Consider the following 21947-nt stretch of genomic DNA (forward strand, 5'->3'; position numbering starts at 1 on the left):
CGATAACAACTTCTTTTCCTTCTTTTGCCCTTGTTATTCCCAATAGTAAACGGAGCTCCAAGTAGCCAGCTTTCAACTCCCAAATCAACAAAATCTTCTAGTTCCTCACCAACAAGCCCAGGCAGCTTTCGGGGACTCAAGGTATGTTTTAGAAAGTTTGCCCTATTTCAGCTTAAATACTAATTCTGCTTTGGAATATTGCCTTTGTGGTTGCAAGAAAACACCAGCTACATGCTATATTAATCAATGATTTAAATATATATATATTCCATTGCAATGTACAATGCATGAAAGCAGTTGCAGAGTAGTTAAAATGTAGGCTGAACCCAATATTGCAATGCGTAAAATAATCTATTATTCTGGTTTAAACTCTATCCACTGGCTTAGAGAGCTGCCCTAAATTGGGCCAAAAAGCAACAGGGAGCAGCAAAGGATCCACCAGCCAGGGTGGAAAGTATGTGGGGGGAGGGGGGACTCCCCCACCAGATCCAGACTACCATTGCTAAGAAGCCTGTCCCTCAAGGATCCATGGGATGTAGTATCCAGCAAATCCAAAGCCTCTGGCACCCTGAAACTCCCCATTTCAGGGCTTGCTGCTGCCTACTACCACTAGCAGAATTGAAAATGGAAGTCTACTGCCCATGGAGGTGAAGCTGAGCCATCTGCCATGGTAGAGAAATCTGTCCCATAACAGAGCTCCTTTCCATTACCAATCCGTCAGGGGCCAGGGGTTAGGGCTGCACTCATAATTGTGTTTAGTAAAGTTTGTCAGTACAGTCAGTAAGCTCCATCTCATCCTTCATTGTCAATTTTGTTTATTTATATACAACGTTTTTGTCAAGTGTGTACTTGACAGCTTGCAGCATTTAAAAATAAGAACAGTGTAGCACCATAATCGACTAAACCTTAATAAAAAAGGCCATGCAGCAAACCAAACACAGTAAAAACAAAAACTATAGAAAGAGGAATGCCGTTTTGCATGCTCAATTTGTTTATATTTAGTGCATGTCTTAAAAGACAGTCGGTTATTGAGAGAATTAGGGTAGTTAAAATCCTTTATTTTATCTCTCCAGTATGCAGCTGTTTGGGTGTACACTTCAGCTGTGCTTTGTTCACTTGGGTTCTGAGTAATCTTAACTGATATATCTGAATTAGAACATGGCTTGAGACAATGCTTGTGTCTGCATCTGGAATGCATTCCCAACACCCATGCTTCTGGGAAAATGTCCAACAGGAATATGTGCCGTTCAAATAATTTAACCCCTAAAATACAGCAATTACAAGTATACATACCACTGAACAGTTGGATACTCTTGATAAAATTTTATTATGTATCTGCTTGAATTTTGTTCTGTTACATGCTGTCCATGAGGAGGAGTAAAATTAAACTTTTGTTTGTTTTTAAGTGACTTATTTATTTTATCCTTTCCTTGAGAGATCCCTATGACAACTGAGCTGTGGTTAAGATGAAATAATGTGTAGGCTGGTCTCCTTGAAATACTTGGTTTCTGTGCACTGCCTGGATCATTCTGCCATGTCTCTTCATTTAGTGATGCTGAAGCTCAAGCATGGCAGAAGATGCATGTCTCCATCTTTAATTTCTGTCTTTCCCTCTGTTGTAACTTAGTATTCATCCTAGCAAAATTGGTAAGGAACGATCAGCTGAAAACCTTGCCTTGTCATCTCTATTCGGATTTATATCCTATACTTCATTTGAATTGCAATAAACTGTGGGTTGTTTTTTTAATTGTGTCAGCTGTGGGTTCTTAAACATGTTGATTTTGTGTGTACCTCCTTTTGCCTGTTACATGGCTTGGATTGCTAGAAGACTCTCAACTCATGTTATGCAACTTAAAAGGACTGGCTATCTACATCACATTCATGTAGTTTATTTATTCATTCAAGTAATAGATTTGTTGTTTCAGAACAGTACTGCTTACCAGAAAAACACCACATCTCCGCAACAAATGTCCTTACTCCCCACCCCACTGCCTTAACTGGAAAGCCTACTTACAAGGATAGGAAATCAAGGGCTATAATTTGTGCAGCTTCGTTTTTGCTACTCAGCACAAATGCTGAATTGCTGATTCACTGAAAAACTTGGCAGCCACCCCAATATAATTGCATCCAGACGAATACAGGACAATGTTCTTTTGACTGGTCTGAAAGTGAAAGAAAGACAATTAGAAATTGTATTACTCTTGTTAGTTTTAAATAGATCTTGATTTACGTATGTCGGCAGCAACAACAAAAAATGCATCCAACAATTCTCGAATATGTTAATTCTCTAGTGCTAACCTCCTTTGAAAGATTTCATTAAGCCCAATAGACTCTTTGAGATGAAAGAGAAGAATTTATATCATATTAGAGTACTTGGCCTTCCTCACGGTTGGCCGAAGAGGCTAATTGAGAGCTGCTTTGGGTACCCTTGCTGTCAGCTCCAGTAACCATGGAGTTGTGAAAGGAAGAAGTAGCACAAATATGTTAGGCTGTGCTGGGAATGCAGACTGCGGAGTTCTTGACCAAGCTAGGGGCAGGGGCAAAAGAGCAATTGACTTAAGCCAGCTGATTGGCTGAGCCCTGCTCTTCCTCACCAGCTTCTTGAGAGGAGAAACTGTGTACAACCCTGTTCCTGCTGGCTAGCATTCAGGACAGTCTCCTTGCAACTCTATCTTGAGTTGACTTGTAGCTGGGGCTGTCCTCCATCTATGCAGGTATCTCTAGGTGCTTGTCATTAATTCAACCTGCAAGTCATGACCAACACCAATCAGCCAAACTGCAGCATAAAACAGACTGCATGGAGTTGGCAAAAAAGAGGGGGCCACAAGGCCAATCAGAGAATACTGCCAAAATAATTCTACTCAGCCCTCCAAATCATAAGGCATGTAGGATGCCATGCTGAAAAGGACTGCTCATGAGGAGGGGGCAGCAGTGCACCGCTTTAGTGGCACCGCTTCCTTGCTGCATTGTGTCCCAAGTGCCAAGATGCTGCCATATTCCCCCCACCACGTGATCTTTACTCTAGAATCACATGGGACTGCAAATATACTCCCTGCTTGATATGGCGGAGCAGCTTTCGTATAGTGCCAAACCATAGCTTAGCGTTAAATGCAAATGTTGTCAATTAGGCAATTCTAGTCGATTCTAGTGACTTGGAAAGGAGATAACAACATAGTACATTATCTAAAGATTACCATTGTTATTCTGTGTCCTGTGACAATTGACTGAAATTGAAAAGTCTAAAATAGTTTAGGTTTTAACCCTAACCCCACATACCTGGTCATAAACTTCATTGAATTCAGTAGAATTTAGTGCTATGTAGACATGGTTTAGACTGTGCTGTTAGTTGTTTGTTATCTGAAAGATCATTTTCATCCACCCTAGTTTTAAATTTCATAGCCATGATACCAATTTTTATGAAGTGTTCTTTGCTTTTAAGGAAACAAAATCTGCTTTTAAACAAAACAACTGAACTGAGCAGAAAATAACTAATAAGTCAATGCAATAAATAGTAATCTATTTTGTCTGCCTTGTTTCTGGTTCTATTACAAAAATATCTTCTGAAAGAACTATGTTATATTATTTTGGTGCAGGAGCCATCCAGGGCATCATCATCAACAAAAAATGTACAGATGTTGTTGCAGCCATCTTGCATATTTGTCTGGCAGACAGTGTTATTTTTGTCTTTCTTAAACTTAACTCGCTGTCAGTGATCTAGTTTGTGTTGCCTTTTGCTGTCTTGATAATGTAGCTTCTGTTGACTGCTTTGGGCACATATTGGTGTCCTGGGAAATCTTACAATAAAACCTGATCTGCCAGTTGAATTATTGTCATTATTGCTGGTGAAATGATTTAAAATATTTTGCTGCATAACCAGGCACTGAAAATGCTGACCTTGCATTCCCTTGTGCTGTCCAAAATCATTTTGACAGATCTTGAGCTCAGGCTAGAGAAGTATTTTAAGCACCCTGTGACAAGTGATGAAAGTTTGTGTGATAATCTTTTAAATGAGAGTACAGTGAAGACTGAAAAGGGCAAAGACATTATCTGAAAGTGAAACAAGAAAACCAGAAGGGAGACAAAGAAATTGGAGAGAATTTAAAGAAGGGAAACTTGCTTTCGGAAGTGCTAGCTAAAAGAATTTCAGAACGCATACTCTTCAAGGAGCAATCTTGAGACTTCCAAATTCTGCAAAAGCAGCCCATGTAAATATCATTTACAGTGGTGCCTCGCAAGACGAAATTAATTCGTTCCGCGAGTTTTTTCATCTAGCGAATTTTTCGTCTTGCGAAACACGAAATCCCATAGGAATGCATTGAAATTCAATTAATGCGTTCCTATGGTCAAAAAAAGTCCAAACAAAGCCAAATTTGGTACAACAAGAGTTTATTAAGTGCTCTTTAAAGTCACACATACTGTAAAGAGCATTTCAAAAATTGAAGGAACAATAAATTAAGTTTCTAAACATGACAGAAAAATATTTAAAAATCAACAAAGTGTACAGTACATTTTCTAAGACTCTGGGGGACAACTCGAAGAAGGTTCCTCTTCCACTCTTTGCTTCTTGCTGAAGAACCTGTCCATGGTCTGCTGCTTCATCTGCCTTTTCAGCACCTCCCTGAAAGGCGACATGACCCTTGTATCAAAAGTGTTCACAAGGTCATGTGCCACGTGCTTGTCAGGGTGGTGCCGCTGTGCAAAAGCCTGCACATCCTTCCACTTCAGGCAAAGGTCCCTCAGTTCTTTGGAGGACAGCCGTTCCTCAGTTGCTTCCTCTCTTCCAGCGAGGCCTGCTCCTGCGCAGCCTCTGCCTGCAGTTTGACCAGCTCCTGGGTGGTCAGCTCGTGGTCGTGCTCCTCCACCAGCTCACTGATGTCCTCCTCTGTGACCTCCAGTCCCATGGTCCTCCCCAAGGCAATGTCCTGCACCGCTGTTGACTCTGGTGCATCAGAGTCACTTGGTGCCACACAGTCCGGCCACAGGCTGCGCCAAGCGCAATTCAAATTTCTCTGGCTGATCCCGTTCCAGGCTGTGGTGATCATCTTCAAGCAGGTGACGATGTCGAAGTGGTCCTTCCAGAATTCCCGCAGGGTGATGGTGGTGCAATCAGTCACCTCGAAGCATCGCCTGAAAAGCTCCTTGGTGTAGAGTTTTTTGAAATTGGCGATGACCTGCTGATCCATCGGCTGGAGCAGTGGTGTGGTGTTAGGCGGCAGGAACATGATGCTGATGAAGCTGAAGTCTTCCAACAAGTCCTCCTCAAGGCCTTTAGGATGAGCAGGAGCATTGTCCATCAGAAGCAAAGCCTTCAGCTGCAGGTCGTTGTCCAGCAGGTACTGTTTGACAGCAGGGCCAAAAGCAAGATTGACCCAGTCCACAAACAGCACACGTGTGACCCAAGCCTTACTGTTGGATCGCCACATGACACTCAGCTGCTCCTTGTCGACCTTGTGTTTCTTGAAGGCCCGTGGGTTCTCCGAGTGGTACACCAGCAGGGGCTTTATCTTCAGGTCGCCGCTTGCGTTGGCACAGAAGAGCAGGGTCAGACGGTCCTCCTGTGTGATGAAAGTCCTTTTGGGCATCCTCTTCCAAAACAGCCCGGTCTCGTCGCAGTTGAAGACCTGCTGTGGAACGTAGCCCTCCGTCCTTACAACCTCCAGGAACTCCGCTGCAAAGTCTTCAGCCGCAGAAACATCAGAACTGGCAGCCTCTCCATGCCTGACCACGCTGTGGATTCCAGATCTTGTCTTGAACCGGTCAAACCAGCCTCTGCTTGCCTTGAAGACTTCTGGCTCGCCTGAGGTTCCTGGCTGTTCCCGGACGAGGTCTGCATGCAAGGCCTTGGCCTTCTCACAAGTGACGGCCTCAGTCACTGTGTCCCCTGCACGCTGCTTCTCTTCTAACCAGATGAGCAGCAACTTCTCCACCTCCTCCAGAACAGCTGGGCGGTTCTTCACGATCCTGGTGACTCCCTTGGCTGCATCAGTCGCAAGGATCTTCTCCCTCATCTTTAGGATGGTCCCAATGGTCGATGGATACCTCCCGTACTCCCTGGCGAGGTCTGTCACACGCATTCCTCCATCGTGCTTCCGGATGATCTCCTTCTTCATTTCCAGCGTAACCTTCGCCTTTTGCCCCTCGCCGGCCTCTGCAGCAGCAGTCTTCTTGGGTCCCATGGCAGCACAGCTCCTACCTTTTCAACCCCCCCAAAAAATAAATCAGTGCTTCACATCCAAAAAATTCAAAAGCACCCAGCCACCCACCACACAGAAATTCAAACCCAGAACCAAGTCCTTGAATTCCAAACACCCCAACCCAAAATCCAAAAACCCCCCAAAAAGTTTTAAAAGTTTAACTTACCAAATGGCTGCAAAGGAAGTTTTGGAAAAGCTTCAAAAATCACCAAAGTCTTCAAAAACCTCAAAAAAGGCTACCACACCGCGTGCTATGAGTGGCTCCTCGAAGTCAAGTCGCAACTGCACCTCTTCAAGCAATGCACCCTGGGTATTAACAGTTTTAAGAAAAAGGAAACAAACTTGCAAGACGTTTTCGTCTTGTGAAGCAAGCCCATAGGGAAATTCGTCTTGCGAAGCAGCTCAAAAAACGCAAAACCCTTTCGTCTAGCGAGTTTTTCGTCTTGCGAGGCATTCGTCTTGCGGGGCACCACTGTATCTGTCTGGCCTTCTTTGTGGTGCCAGATAGGTAGAAATATTTGTGTAAGCTGCTTCAGCTATGCTACCTAATTTCAGACTTTCAGATTGTTCCTGAAAAATTTACCTGTGTTGCAAAACACATGGAGCTGTAATAAAGCCTTACTTGGCACTTTGGAGAACTATTAATTGAGAGTGTAAATTATGCTTGAAATTTATGTATTTATTTATTAATTAAATTTGTATTCCTCCCTTCACCCATATATCACAGGGTGGTTCAAAACACAAAAATACAAAATGAAAATACAAAATGCATAATAAAACAAAAGCAGAAGCAGAAGCAAAACAAACCAGTAATCCCCTTCCCACAGTCACATGTTAAAGGCCAAAAGCCTGGTTGAAGAGAAACCTTTTCACCTGGTGCCTAGAGATACGTAACGAAGGTACCAGGCAAGTCTCCTTGGGGAGAGGATTCCACAAATGGGGAGCCACTGCAGAAAAGGCCCATTCACTTGTGGCCATCTTCTGGAACTCTCCTGGGGGAGACACCTGAAGAAGTGTCTGGCTCGGTTTATATGGGGACAGGTGGTCCTTGTGGTATTGCGGTTGAGGGTTGTTTAAGGCTTTATAGGTCAAAAACAGCACTTTGAATTGAATTAGCCTGTGCAGTTAAGCCAGAATCGGTGTAATATGCTCATGTCGTCTGAGCTTGGGCTCGTGGTTTGTTTCCCCAAAACAAAGCAAGCTTTGTTCTTGATTCACAGTATTTTGTCTGCCTATGGTTGCGAACTGGGTCAGTGACTGAGATCCATGAATATGTTCCCTGAACTGTCTAAAGATGGTTTGTTCTTGTTTTCAGCTCTTCTTTTGTATTCTCTGGATAGGCAGGTGACATTCTGGTTAGAAATTAAAAGGAAGACAATCTCTTGGGAAGCATTCAGTTGCCTCATGTGCATCCCTTTACACTCTGTTGTTGCTAAATGGATCATAAGAAGTAATCAATTAGAAGTGAGAAGGAATCAACTACTTTCAGGTGCTTTTAGAGAGAACACATATCTAGTTTCAGTGTATTAGAGACTTGGCACAAAGCAAATACTGTTGGTGTTGTATACTGCAGGGAAAGTGGAGTTTGTGTAGTCTGATTTGAATGCAACATGTCATCAAAAAACCCCAACCACCTACTTTACAGAGGCTGTATGTTTTGGCCGTTGGAAATATTAGTAAAATTGTGTTTGGCTTTTAACAGATGATTGTGTAATATTAATTTATAGCACAGAAGGCTGTTGGATGTTTTTGTTCCTAATGTGATTATTCAGAAGCATATTGAACTGCTGAAGTATAAACTCTCACATTTTTTCACAGATTCCACCACATTGTGGGTCAACGTGCAATGTGAATGGTGTGCCTGAACTATCTCCTTGCCTGAGTCCTGAAAGTAAGAATGTGTATTTTCAAGTTCTTTTATGTTAAATGTCTGTATTGGAGATAATATTTCAGTCTAGAAAAATCAATTACTATTACTTTCTATTTTGGTAATATGCTTGTTCACACTACTGTATTGGTATTACTTTGCACTTTCCTATTAGGCCAAAGATGATCCATAGAGGTGAGGCTATTCAATCTGGGGAACCGGGTTCGCGTCTCCGCTCCTCCACATGCAGCTGCTGGGTGACCTTGGGCCAGTCACACTTCTCTGAAGTCTCTCAGCCCCACTCACCTCACAGAGTGTTTGTTGTGGGGGAGGAAGGGAAAGGAGAATGTTAGCCGCTTTGAGACTCCTTAAAGGGAGTGAAAGGCGGGATATCAAATCCAAACTCCTCTTCTTCTTCTTCTTCTTCTTCTTCTTCTTCTTCTTCATTAATTCATTCGACTCATTAGAGCTTTTTACTCTAAGGTGTCTTGACACTGACCACCCCTTCGCATGCCAGTGGCAATGAAAAGAAATATAGCAGACTTTGAGATAGGATTGGGTTTGTATTTAATATATGTCACCAGGTACTGAATGGTTTACTGATAGAGCTGGGCCAAAATCTGCCTTCTCTTGCCCAGAAGTTTTCTACCCCTCTGAAAGGGGCCTCCATTTTCCTGCAGCATTCTCAGGCCACTTAAGGATTTATGTAGAATGTTGGTGGTTACAGAATTTTGAGCTTACCTTAGGATTGTGAGGCATGCAAGGCATGCCTTTTCTTTCCAGTAAACATTGCTCTAGCACTCTGCAACCTCCCCCTGTCTACACTTCCTGATCTTAAAAAACCCAAAATATTGAAATAGTTACTTCATAATGTCTTCCCCTAGTCTTCAGTTGAAACATGGGCACCTAGGAAGTCTGCAGAAGCCAGACAACTGATGAGATGACAGACCCTCCAAGTGTCCCTATTTTCCAGGGACGTCCTTGATTTAAAAAAGCTGTCTTAGTTTCTGATTTGATCCCAGAATGTCCTGCTTTTCCTTAGGATGTCCCTATTTTCATTGGAGAAATGTTGGAGACTATGGAGTTATTCAACTCCCGAGCTGTCTGAAATCCTGTATAGGGAAGCTTTATTAATGTTTAATGTTTTATTATGTTTTTATATATGTTGGAAGCTGCCCAGAATGGCTGATGCAACCCAATAGGATGTGTGGGGTATAAATATCATTATCATTATGGAATGGGATGTCCCTATTTTCATCAGATAAATGTTGGATGGCATGACATGATTTGTAGAATAAATAAAAAAAAAGGACACCCACAAGACTTCTTGGCCACCACAAAAGAAGGATAAGCATGACCAAATACCCTGAACCTCATCCATGAGAATTTCACTTAATATGTTTTATTTCCATGTGAATTTTGTTTTTCTGAATTGAAACAATTTTCTCATTAATTGTGAGAGAGATATTTTTAACACCATTAATTATTAACTATACAGGGGAGAACTGTTCCAAATTGCTCTGGCAGAAGAGTTGCATCACACAGGGCAATTTATCAGTTAAAGATTAAATGGAGATGTGCTGGCCATTTTGAAAGGGAAATTTTAAGTTATCTTAACCTCCTCTCCAAACATCTCGTGGTATTCTGAGTTTTCGTTTTAATGTTTATATTGTACTTGATTTGCAATGGACACACAAAATGTTAGCCTTCATTTACATAAAAACCAATTTAGAAGTTTTCACTTTTGGCAAGCACACCTTGAGATAAAGGTACATATTTGTAAAATTTAGGCAGCATTTACAGGTATTATGTGTTAAAGCTAAATTGTATCCTAGATTGAGAATGTGGAGAATGATAGATACCCATCCTATCTCTGCTGAGTAATTTCCCTGTGACAGAAATTGTCATGAACGAATTCTCACCTAGATTAGGGTGATGCAGGTGACTGGAAGTAATAATGCAATATTTCATGTATATTATAAAATTATTTTATTCTTCAGTCTCGCCAGAACCCTGTGATATTTGTGCCACTTAATAGCTCTGCAACAGAAGCTGAAACAATACAGTTTGTTGAACAACAGAACTAAATGAAATGGTAGCTGGGTGTTGATCCTTACGTGGAAATGTTGCCGCCTTTTGGAATATGTAAAAAAAAAATCTTACATGAAAAATATGTTCGGATGCTTACCCTCTGATTTGCACAGCAAGGTCATATAGCTTGGATTAAGCCTTGCCAGCTATTTCTTTTTGCTTTAGATGCAAATGTGAAGCGACAGATACTTAAAATAACTGTTTTAAAAAACGATTTTGCAGCTTAAGATATAGCCCTACTGTAGGGTTGAGGTCAGTAAGGGACAATCCATATTGCTCACATCCATGTTTAGCTTACTTTTTGCCCTTTACATCTTGCAGGTTTGAATGGAAACAAATGCTCAGGGACATCAACTATTCTTGAGAAATACAAAGTGGGAAAGGTGATTGGAGATGGTAATTTTGCTGTGGTAAAGGAGTGCATAGAACGGTGAGCAAGAAAATTGCCCAGCTATTCATTTTTTACTTAGCTGCAACTTTCCCCTCCACTGTACATTGAGCATATATTAGAAAATTGTTATATTTCACAGACAACCAGGTGCCTTTTGGTAAATCATTTGTTGTAAAATGCAAGAGTTCGTGTAGGTATCTATCTATTCCATATGTTTGACACCTCTGCCTGATGTCCACTTCATCAGCTATTACACTGGGTGAAAAGGATAACTAATAACCATAAGTAAGCAAACCCTGGTTTGTTGGATATCAAATTAAACAAACGTGAAGGTCTTGGGAAATACATATTTTAAAAATTGCTCCACAAGTTTTTGTCAAGCATAAGAAAAAGCCGAGCCAATGCAAAAGGAAATGCATTCATGATCCATGCATTCATCTAAATGTAGACCAGAGGCGGCTGATCAAGTTTTTTTTTTAATTATTATTTTTTATTGTTAAAATAATACACATATATTACAAATATACAAACATACAAACATATATTTCATACAGTCCTTAAAGGTGTTCAAACATACCTACACTCATTCCCACAGATAATTCCTTTTCCCATCACCATCCACCACCCCTCACCCCACCTTTGTGTTAGACTTCCAATCTACTCAGTTGCAATTTCTTCCCACTTCTGTTACTTTCTTTCACACACCTTTAACCTAATTTCATACTTCTTTTTCTATTATACATTGTTATCCATCTTATTTAGTATTTCAGTATTTGAAACGGAACTTGTTTATTCTAATAGGAGTTCTGATTTTTCGATATGGTTTTGCAAGTATCTTTTAAACACCTTCAAATCCCTGTCTATCTTCTCTTTTGAGATCTTTCCAATTTCTCCCATTGTTTTGGATATATTGTAGTACTCCAATAATTTGGATCAAGTTTTTCTTTGATGCCCATTTCCATTATTCCTGAGGCTAGGGCTGATGGGAATTGGAGGCCAGCAACATTGAGAAGGCCACTCCTGCTCTAGATCACATTTCCATACGCACATTCTAGTGGAAATCTATATGGAAATATAGGTTTGGATGCTAACTTTAAATAGTTCACTGAACAAAAGTGCAGCATCCAGCCCTCCCCTCTGCAGCCACATGCACATAACTCTCAAAACCTCTCTTTTGAGAATCGGAGAGGCCCTTGAACAAGATGGAGGGGGGGGGGATTTGGGAACATGGTGGTGAGGCGATGGGAGACTTCCCTTCTATGAAGTTCCTTAAGTAAGCAATCTTAGGAGACCAAGGAGACAGGTGTCTGAAAAGGGAGATTTAGCAAAGTGGGCATGAGAAGGAGGAACGGATCTAGCAGATGGTTTAGGGATGGAAATATGGAGGAAGATGAGGCAGGGCCAGCTGTGATGGGAGTAGGAAAAGAGGAAGCAAGGGAAGTTTAAAAGTTCAAATGGGGGAAGCAGAGGCCAAGGAAATAAACCCACGTAATCTGGAAATAAGGAAAATAAATTCAGTCAGTCCTTATGGCCCTGCACACATTTTATTGTAAATGTATTAAGTACTTATTTATGTATTTATTGGAAATTCTCAGGAGGCTATTTTGAGTTCACCCTTAAATATTTTTCTTAGTTCCTTTCCCCTGTCAAAAAAACCCAAAACAAAACAAAACACCAGCATTCCAAGCTAATATAATCAAATCCCTTACGACTTCTTCACTTACAAAAATATTAAGCAACTTTTTCTCAAAATCCTTCACTCAATACAGTGTGCTTGTGTAAACCTTGCTATGTTTCCCAAGCCAGCTTTAAAAAGCAAATGCCCCTGGAGCTTTTACAATATTTCTCTTGCTTTCTGCAGATCCAAAAACCCTTCAGGCAGGACGATAAATCTAAGCAGTATACAGCTTGAAAAACCTACATACTAATGGAAACGGAAACTTTCCCTGCCAGAAATGGGGAAAGTAATTGGGTGATAATTACAAACAGTGAAAAGACAGAATACTAAGTTTTTATCAGGTCTAGACCCTATCCAGGCAGAAGGCTTGGACATGGAACCTAGAGACTTCCAAGGAGGAGGGTTTCTGTTTTGGTTGGTACCATAGAATGCACAGGCAATGCACCTGAAATGGCACAATTTGTATTGTTGCCTCTTTGAGGAGAGCTCACACCAAATGGAAAAGTATTCATGGATGATAGTAATATATATAATCAAGTTACTATTCAAGCACCCAGTGTTAGGAGTTGCAGTGAACTCTGTCTAGTTACTCTACAAGTACGGGAGACTCCCCACTTCAGACGGTCACCCCCCAAGTCATAGAAGGCAACAGTGGCTAGCGTACTGTTCTTCAGTCATGTGAATGGGCCCTACTTTTCAGTGGAATATTGCTTTTATAGGCTACTACAATTCAAATCGTCATTAGACTAACTTCTTCATAATTGTCCAAGTATTCAATAATAACTGGCTATGTTACTGAAAAATCCTCCAGTTTAAAAGTAAAGGGCAGCTTTAAAAGTATAGGGTTATTCTGGAGGTGGCTTTCATAAGTGGGAGAAGTCTTCTAATGTTGCAAGAGCTTCTCATGTGAAAAGAGAACTTTAGCACAAAGCTTCCATGAGGACAAAGTGTTGTGCAATCTCTTCGGCAAGGCCTTGTACAATGTCTCAAGCTGCGCTAATACTACCGTATTTTTCACCCCATAGGACACACTTTTTCCATTCCAAAAATGAAGGGGAAATGTGTGTGCGTCCTATGGGGCGAATGCGGCATTCTCTGAAGCCTGGAGAGCGAGAGGGGTCGGTGCGCACCGATCCCTCTCACTCTCCAGACTTTGCACGGCTCTCCGCAAGGCACGGGAGCCCAGCACTGGGCTCCCGCGGCTTGTGGAGAGTTGCCTGCATGCAGAAGGCTGGGCGCGCTGAGCTCAGCGCGCCCAGGCTTCGCGTGGCTCTCCGCAAGGCGCGGGAGCCCGGCGCTGGGCTCCCACGGTTTGCGGAGAGTTGCCTGTTCTGGGGGCGGGGGTTGGGGGAAGTTCGGGCTTCCCCTGCCCCAGCCCCATACCTGGGGGGGAAATAATTTTTTCCCCTTTATCCCCCCCCCCCGAAAAAACTAGGTGCGCCTTATGGGACGGTGCATCCTATAGGGCGAAAAATACGGTATCTTACACAAAGTCTTCCTCTAGTTCAGCAGTTCAGCAGTTCACAGAACACTGCCACTACCATAATTTACCTTGTGGGATGCTGGAGCCAATGGGCTATGTCCTATCCCATTGGCTCCAGCATCCCTACTCCCAAATCTACACTTCAGGTAAGACCAATCATTCTACTTGGCAGGGGGTTGGACTCGATGGCCCTTGTGGTCTCTTCCAACTCTATGATTCTATGATTCTACTTATTCTGTTTGCACACTTCTGGATGCAGCCCACTGTAATCCCTTCTCAAAATACTGCTCAGTCAGATACTGCAACCTCCCTTTTGTCCTCATCTGTATCCAGTTGTAACTATGACAACTTAGCAGACGCAGCTATGCTTTCACACCAGGGATGCTTTGCTGCACTGTATTATTCCATAACAACCATCCTTACTAAATGTGATTCCAGTGCTATATGCTTCTACAGCATGAAACTGATTATACCTGAAGCAAAATATCTTCACCATTATTACTGCTGTAGCTGCTCATACTAACTGGACACTGTTGACAGTATTTATTTATTTTTAAATCCTGCTGCTGTCAAGAAGTCTTATACAGTAGGAAGGAATGGGGTGTGTGCTACAGCTGGACTGTATGAGCCATTTCACACATTACGTGGGTGCAGACCAGTGTAATCTTCTGTACTCCTGGCAAAGAGTTGCCACAAAACCTTGCTTTTCAATGAATGTGCAAGTTCTCTCATGTGCTAATTACTTTATTAAGTGTGCCCTTTAAAACAAAACAAAAAAAAAAATCCTCAACGGAAACCTTTAAAAATGCAGTGTGTGGTGAATTGCATTCTCAGTGAGTTTGTAGTAAAAGTAATTACCAACCATAGAGTCATTTTCATTTGAGCATGCCTGCAAATGCGGTTTCGTGTTGATGAGATAATACTGCATATACCAAGAACCATAATGGCCACGTCTTTCATTCTGTCTGATCTTCTTAACGGTCACTTTTGCAACCATTTTGAAAGCCTTATACCATAAAATATTTTTAATATTATTCTTTTGCTAAAGTCTTATAATACTAGATTTAAAATGCTTTCACCTCTTAAGCCTGCAGCACTTAAACATAAGTGGAAATAACTATCCATTGTAGTTTTCAGGACATGATATTTAGAATGGAGGTAGCAGACTTCTTAAAACAAAATTTCACAGAAATCGGTAGAATGGCCACAGAATATTTCTTGTATAGGTTGTCTTCAAATAATTTTTGTGGTCCAATAAATTTTATACTACAGAATAGCTGATCTAATTTTGTTCAATAAAAAAAGTCAAAATGAACCTTTCTACCCCTGAGACTTTGAAATACCAATCCTGTAAAAAAATGCCACATGACTGCCAGTTTAAAAGAGCAGAATGAAAGGTACAGAACATCTAACATTAAATCAGGGACAAAATGCGACACATTAGGTCACACTTGAGAAAATCATAGTAGAAAGCCTGCGTTTGGTAGTCAAGGCAACAGCAGACATGACTTGCTGAGAAACAAAATAAAAGCAGATATACCTTCTTTCTGTCATCTGTTCACATTGATGAAAGCAATTTTATCACCACTGTACATTCAGACAAAAAACCCACATGTTGAATAAATCTTTGCATTTCTGCCTGATATTCCTCTTTTGTTTCGCTCTTTGTAGGTCTACTGGGAAGGAGTATGCACTGAAGATTATAGACAAAGGAAAATGTTGTGGAAAGGTATGAGAGAATATAGAGCTATAGCATTATAAGGTGGGGAGATGCTTCCATAGTAATCTTACCTGATTTCAAGTAAAGGCAGAATTATAGAGTTTTAAACTCACAGATAGTTAATTTGTCAAATTTGGCTTCACTTACGAAAAGTATTTAAATTTACAATTCATCTGGGCAAATCCCGCCAACCATGTATGTATATTAATTTTGTAGAGCTGCATGGATATTCACAAAAATTATGCTTAGTCAGATGTAACAAAACATTCATCAAGATAGCATTTACATTGCTCGTGAATTTATTATTTGTAAGTCAGCAGAAAATGTGTCTCATTTGCATCATTAATTTAACAAAGACAAAATAATGGATGGTGTTTGGGGTCCAAACCAGCATCACTAGGACAACAGTGGGTAATTCTAAAGTGCTGCTTCAAAGGGATTGAAGTTTATGTTCTATATAAAGAAAATGCATTAAATATATGGATATATTTTACTTCAGAGTCTTGAGAATGAAGGTAAGTATTTTGGAGTAAAGGTGTTTCCAGAATTTGCCTTTAAAGAGTTTCACTGTAATGCACCTTATAGACCACAATAAGAGATTTTCACATACCAGCCCAGCATTTTAAATCAGTCCTATTTTAAGAAAACAGATGTTTTATCAGTGTTCTTTGTTTTATGTATTTAAAAATAATCTATACCGAGCTGCAGTGTAAATCTCCAGATGGTAACCACAGTATATTAAAAACCATAAACAATGTAAAACAACAAATTTCAGAATAGAACACACACAGTAGAGAATGCTTAAACAGTCCAAACTTTGAAGTCATAACGAAAGCATAACAGGAAGGATGTCATGCTGCTTTTCATGAAAGGACATTCCAAAGTTATGGGGCTACAACAGAAAAGACCCTGAACTTAATGTAAGATGATAATTCTAAGCACAGCCTCAGTGATGCATGGGGAAGGAATGTTCATATGTGAAGAGACTTTACTGAGGGTAGTTAGAACCAAGAGCCTTTGATATTTTCATGGAGGTGAAAATATTTGCTGAAAGGGGCATCTCTTCTTCAGCATAGACTAACAACCGTTTGTTTGGTTCCAGAAGCTTCCAAACTTCTTGCAGCTTTGCCAGAGGGGAGGAAGAACATTAAATCCCAACCATCCCAATAAAACAAAAATACTGATGAAGCTATCTTCAAAAGCTTCTTACTAATTGTCAGTAGCTACTTGTCAGCGGCACCATGCACAGTAAATTTAAATAATCATTAATAGGTAACATTTAGATATCACTAGTCTCTAAATTTCACACATTATTTGATATTTATTACCGTATTTTTCGCTCTATAACACGCACCCGACCATAACACGCATGTAGTTTTTAGAGGAGGAAAATCCGTAGGCATGCCACCCGTAGGCATTCCCTCCATAACACGCACAGACATTTCCCCTTACTGTTTAGGAGGAAAAAAGTGAGTGTTATGGTGCAAAAAATACGGTATATTCCTCCTGATACACAGTTAATTTAACTAATTATAATAAATCCCCTCATTTTCTCAGTTGATCTGATTTATTTTTTTAAGGTTTATAACTATAAACCATGTTTTAAAAACCCATTCATATTTTGTTTTTCTTTTCTCCAGCACACGGTTGTTTGGAGCAGACATATATGTTTGTTCCAGAAAGACTTTTGATGCTCTCACATATTGGGTTTCAAAGGTGCGATCTGTTTAAGCCACGTCTAATGTGCCACATCTTCACAGGAGGAAATGCACGCTCAGCATGTGGGTTTTTAGTAACTAAATAGTTAGGGTAAAATTATCGAAACTTCACGGATTTGATGCAAATTGACTCCCCAAAGCCATTTGTTCAATGGTATTTTATGGTGTAGGACAAATCGCATCTAATTTTTCAGGCACTGCTCATGTTCATCAGTCGTAGAATGCTCACATGTACTTCCCGCAGGGTTTTCCACAAATGCATGAAGTGCATGTTGTTAGAATGTTTGTACTGTGATAAAGGTGAGGTTTCTGGAATGGTTGTTGTGGTGTCTTCCAGAGTGTTACAGCAACCATGGTTAACTGTAAAATAAAGTTTCTGGCCCTCCTGGAGCATACCCAATTGGTTTCTTGTAACTGAAAACGTCTAAAGATTTACCTGATTTAATAAAATGGCATGCCTTGTTTTTCATTTTTAAATCAAGTTAACGAGGAACATTTTGGAAGCCCTTGGTAACAAAGGATTTATTAAATCGTTGAGCCTATACCTATGTTGCTTCACTAGAGATGTCTCGATAACTACACTGTAAATGTTGCGGAGAAGAATAGTGGTGGAAAGCTGCACTTTAGGAAGCTGCTTTCTCATGTGAAAACTGTATCTTAAAGCCACATTGTTACAAGGAGGATTTGTCTTGGTTTGTTTTTCCCTTCCTCCCCTCTACCCAATAATAAATAGGAACACTTGATTGAAAATGAAGTCTCCATACTGCGCCAAGTGAAACATCCCAATATTATCATGCTAATAGAGGAGATGGATACTGCAACCGAGCTCTACCTGGTGATGGAGTTGGTCAAGGTGAGAGGCTTTCCATCACTGAATATGAAGATATTGAATGTTCCAGGGTCCAGTACCTCTGCATAATAGTCATGGTACAGAAAACAATGTTGGGACGCCATGGGACTTTCCTCTCCCATCCTAAAGTAGTTCCCAGCCCACTTTTGAAATTCCTATTGAGAGTGATAGCTGGTGTTCCTATGTGCCTTAACCTGCAAATTTTGTAACATGTGAAAATGATAATTCTTTCTGAAGTCTGATTCTGGCACATATGATCGTTATATACATTGCATTTACATACTAAGTTATCATGGATATCCAGATGTAGAAATTTGCTGCGCAATAGTGTTATGTTTCTGCACTGTTTTAAAATTGCAATTTAAAATTAATATTAGATTGGCATGTAACCACCTATGTATAGCATAAACAGCCACCACATCATAAATTTGCAGGTTTCCTTTCTCCCTCAATTTTTTTAAATGCAGGAATTCTTTATCCAGTTCTTATTTACTTTCAGATTTCACTTCACATTTGGCAAAAGTAGCCCTTTAAAGTTAAATAAGAGCATTTTTGTGTTCAATTTATTTTTCTTAATATTTACCTCTGCTAGAAAGCACCTTAAGAAAACCAAACCTGTGTTGTTTGCAATTAATGGTTGAGAATTGTCAGACTTTAGAGACTTATGCCAATGAGGCAGGTCCGCAACACATGTAAAGCCCATGAAAAATGTCTGCTAAGATTTCATTATTTTATATTTCAGTTGAGACTTTTGTAGATTTGATTTTTTAAAAGGCATTCTTATATCTCCCAGTAAACTTGGCACAGGGATTTTCAACATTCATAATCAAGCATAAGGGATTTGCTGTCTAGTATAATGAAGTTAGGTGCTCCTAAACTCCATTAAAATCATGCATGTAGTTTAGCACTGTGGTGCTTTTCTTAGAAGTAAGCCCTACTTAGTTGAACGATACTTCATTTACCAGCAAGAGTGCATAGGAATGCAATATTAAGCACACAGTGAGCATTCTAGTTCCACTCATTTTGCTGAGGTTTAGGTATGTGCAGCTTTCACCCTATTGCTTCCATTGTGATTTCCCCAACATTGCATAATGGGGGGGGAGAATCTGATTTTCCTTCAGCAGTTATAAAACATGATGGATTTTGTTTTGTTTTAATTATTTGATCCTCCTGACCATTACAGGGAGGAGACCTTTTTGATGCTATCACGTCTTCAACAAAATACACAGAGCGTGATGGAAGTGCAATGGTCTACAATCTAGCCAGTGCACTGAAATATCTCCATGGTCTCAGTATCGTTCACAGAGATATCAAGCCAGAAAATCTATTGGTATGTTGCCTGTTTCATGTTATTCTCCCATCTCTTTGCCACGTTAACGCAAATTCATACCTATATGTTAAGCACTGAGAAGCAAAGGGTGTGTGTGGTGGGGGGGGGGTGTAAATAAAGACAAATAACAGTGTGCCTAAATTCTATCTGCTTTCATAAAATATTGAAAACAATCTATAACAATATTTTTAAGTTTAAATATTACATTGTTAATATTACAGCAACAATTTGTTGTTGACAAAGGACAACTGGACATATAAAGGGCCCCATTACCTTCAATAGCTTAGGGCCTCATCAGACCTAAATCCGGCCCTGGTTATATAAACATCTAAACAGAACTCATCCAATAATCTGGCCGCTTAATTTTGAACCATTTGAAGTTTCCGAGTCATCTCCAAGGAAAGCCACACCTGCATCATATTGCAATAGCCTAATCCAAAACATGAGAAGAGTATCTGTCTTAATGCTTCCACTTCCCACACGTTAAGAACATTTGAAACCAGATCAGAAGGCACCATGTGAATCTCCCTACACAAAGACATACATTTGATTTGATAGCATTTCTAATAAATGCACTTTTAAAAAAAAGCTTAGTTCTTGCCTGACGGCTGAAGTAATAAAGTGAGACTCGAACACAAACAAACTTAAGTGCTATTTCTTGCACGTATTTACTTTAAATTCAATAAGGTGTGTTTTTTTAGCAAATAAGTAGCAAATTAGCTGACAGTGCAGTCCTAAGCAGGTTTGCTCAAAAGGAAGCTGGTTTTAATGGGACTTGTTCTCTAACAAATAAATCTGCTCTGGCGGGTTGGGGAATGCTGGATGCAGCACAGGGAAAGGGAAATCAGGGGACATGCCTCCCCTTCTCTTTCCACAGCTGGAAACATCCAGAGCAAAGCTATGTTTAGGGGATGGAATCACTAGCAGTGATTCCAATAAACTCTGGAATGACTTGACATGAAATCCAGACATGAGACTATATCATATATGAGGGATTTCTATTTTGTTTTGCCAGGAGAGGGGTATTAGGAGAGATATACAGGTAGAGAGAGAGAAAGAGAGGCAGACAGACAGACAGACAGACCTTTTTTGTAAGCAAGTTTTCATATAAGAATAGTGAAAGTGATAAAACCAGTATCTATTTTGTGACGTATTTTATCTCTTTAATAATGTTTCCAGTACAAAAATATCCTTAATAATAACTTAAAGCAAATTTAATGTGAACGTTTTAATGCTTATGCTTGATTTGTTTCTCTTTGTGGAAAGTGCAGCATGCAAGAACTGAGTGCTCACTTACAGGTTCAGGCTGTGATTCACGATTGTTGATCCTGTCTGCTTTACAATAATAACAATGACATCAGGCACTTAAGTGAGTTGAAGCTCTTGGGCTAATCTGACACTTTAAGCTCTCATTAGTAATCAAATCAGGTATAAATAGGCACAGATGCACTTTTCACTTAGAAAGCCTAAAGAGATTACTTGACAGATGCCATGATTGGCAGGTTGGAATGGCATAATAGTTCTTAATGTAAATTATTTCTCATCATTGAAATACATTTAGTTGCTAGATAGAATGTCAGCCACTTGTCTGATTTGCATTCAACTTCACCAGTTCTTCATTGCTATATGCATATAAGATAATGGATCTTATATGTGATGTTTTGTCAGGAATCATGAGACTTTCTTTTATGGCTGTGAGGTACTGCAGTGCATTACATTTTTGTTTATTTAATGAAAAAGGCTTTCTGCTAATAATTGTTCCCAAGAGTGATAAACAATCAGAAAAATCAACAATAAGAACTCACCCAATAAAACGATATGATATAATTCAGCTATACATAAATCGCAACATAAGAAATAATAAGAATTATTCTTATAAGAAATGATCTTAAAAATATGCAATAAAAAGTTTAAACTAATCTTCTAAAGCTAAGTAAACATTGTTTAGTTCCTGCAGTTGTTTTAGCAGGGGTCTTTGGGTCTTGGGAGAATGTCCTTCTGTTATGTGGGGAAAGGGCATTGTCATGAGTTTGAGAGTGTCAGACTCCTCTAAATTTCTTGATCCATTAAGTGTTAGAATTTTATCAAGGTCTGTGGTGTTAAGATGGGTGCCAGACTTCTAATCCCTGGATCTAGCAAGTGTTAAAAGCTAACCAATCAAGGCTCACCTCCTGGGTGATGGGCCATTGCAATAACCAAAGGGGCTCAAGGGGCTTGTGTGAGATGACAACTGGGTGGGGGGGCCCTCCCTTAACAGATAAAGCCAGAGTTTAGAAAGTCATGTGAGCTAGAAGCTGGATTCAAAAAGCTGCAGGCTGGAAAGGCAGAGAGAGAGAGGCCATGGCTATGGGAGAAACAAGGCCCTTTTGAGGTAGAAGCGTAGAGTTGGAAAGGACCCTAAAGATAATCTAATCCAAACCCCTGCAATGTAGGAATATGCAGTTGGCCCATACGGGGATCAAACCTGTGACCCTGACATTATCAGCACCATGTTCTAACCAACTGAGCTATCCAGCTTTGAATTTGTCAGTTTTGTTGATGATGGAAACCCCTCCATTGCAAACTCAGGTTGTATATATGTGTAAACTAACCATATATCATAAAGACAACACAGTGTGCCTCATT

At 40.1% G+C, this 21947-nt stretch overlaps 1 protein-coding gene and 1 long non-coding RNA gene across 7 annotated transcripts in view; both read left to right on the plus strand.

Annotated features, from left to right (window-relative positions):
- The window catches only part of LOC310714680, a 181094-nt gene that overhangs the window by 135008 nt on the left and 24139 nt on the right, over positions 1-21947 (plus strand). The gene's annotated exons all lie outside the window — the stretch shown is intronic.
- DCLK2 (doublecortin like kinase 2) overlaps positions 1-21947 on the plus strand; it is a 77667-nt gene that overhangs the window by 40698 nt on the left and 15022 nt on the right. For all 6 annotated transcript variants that reach the window (XR_014529900.1, XR_014529901.1, XM_083519993.1 and 3 more), the window contains 6 exons: positions 47-141; positions 8013-8085; positions 10474-10582; positions 15376-15433; positions 17876-17995; positions 19176-19322. Coding sequence is in view for 4 of the 6 variants with exons in the window: in XM_083519993.1 (XP_083376119.1) it covers positions 47-141; positions 8013-8085; positions 10474-10582; positions 15376-15433; positions 17876-17995; positions 19176-19322 (602 nt within the window). In the remaining 2 variants the exon portion in view is untranslated. The remainder of the gene's footprint in view (positions 1-46; positions 142-8012; positions 8086-10473; positions 10583-15375; positions 15434-17875; positions 17996-19175; positions 19323-21947) is intronic.

This window comes from Podarcis liolepis (genome assembly GCF_965112155.1).
Source record: "Podarcis liolepis genome assembly, chromosome: 9".
NCBI classification, from domain to species: domain Eukaryota; kingdom Metazoa; phylum Chordata; class Lepidosauria; order Squamata; family Lacertidae; genus Podarcis; species Podarcis liolepis.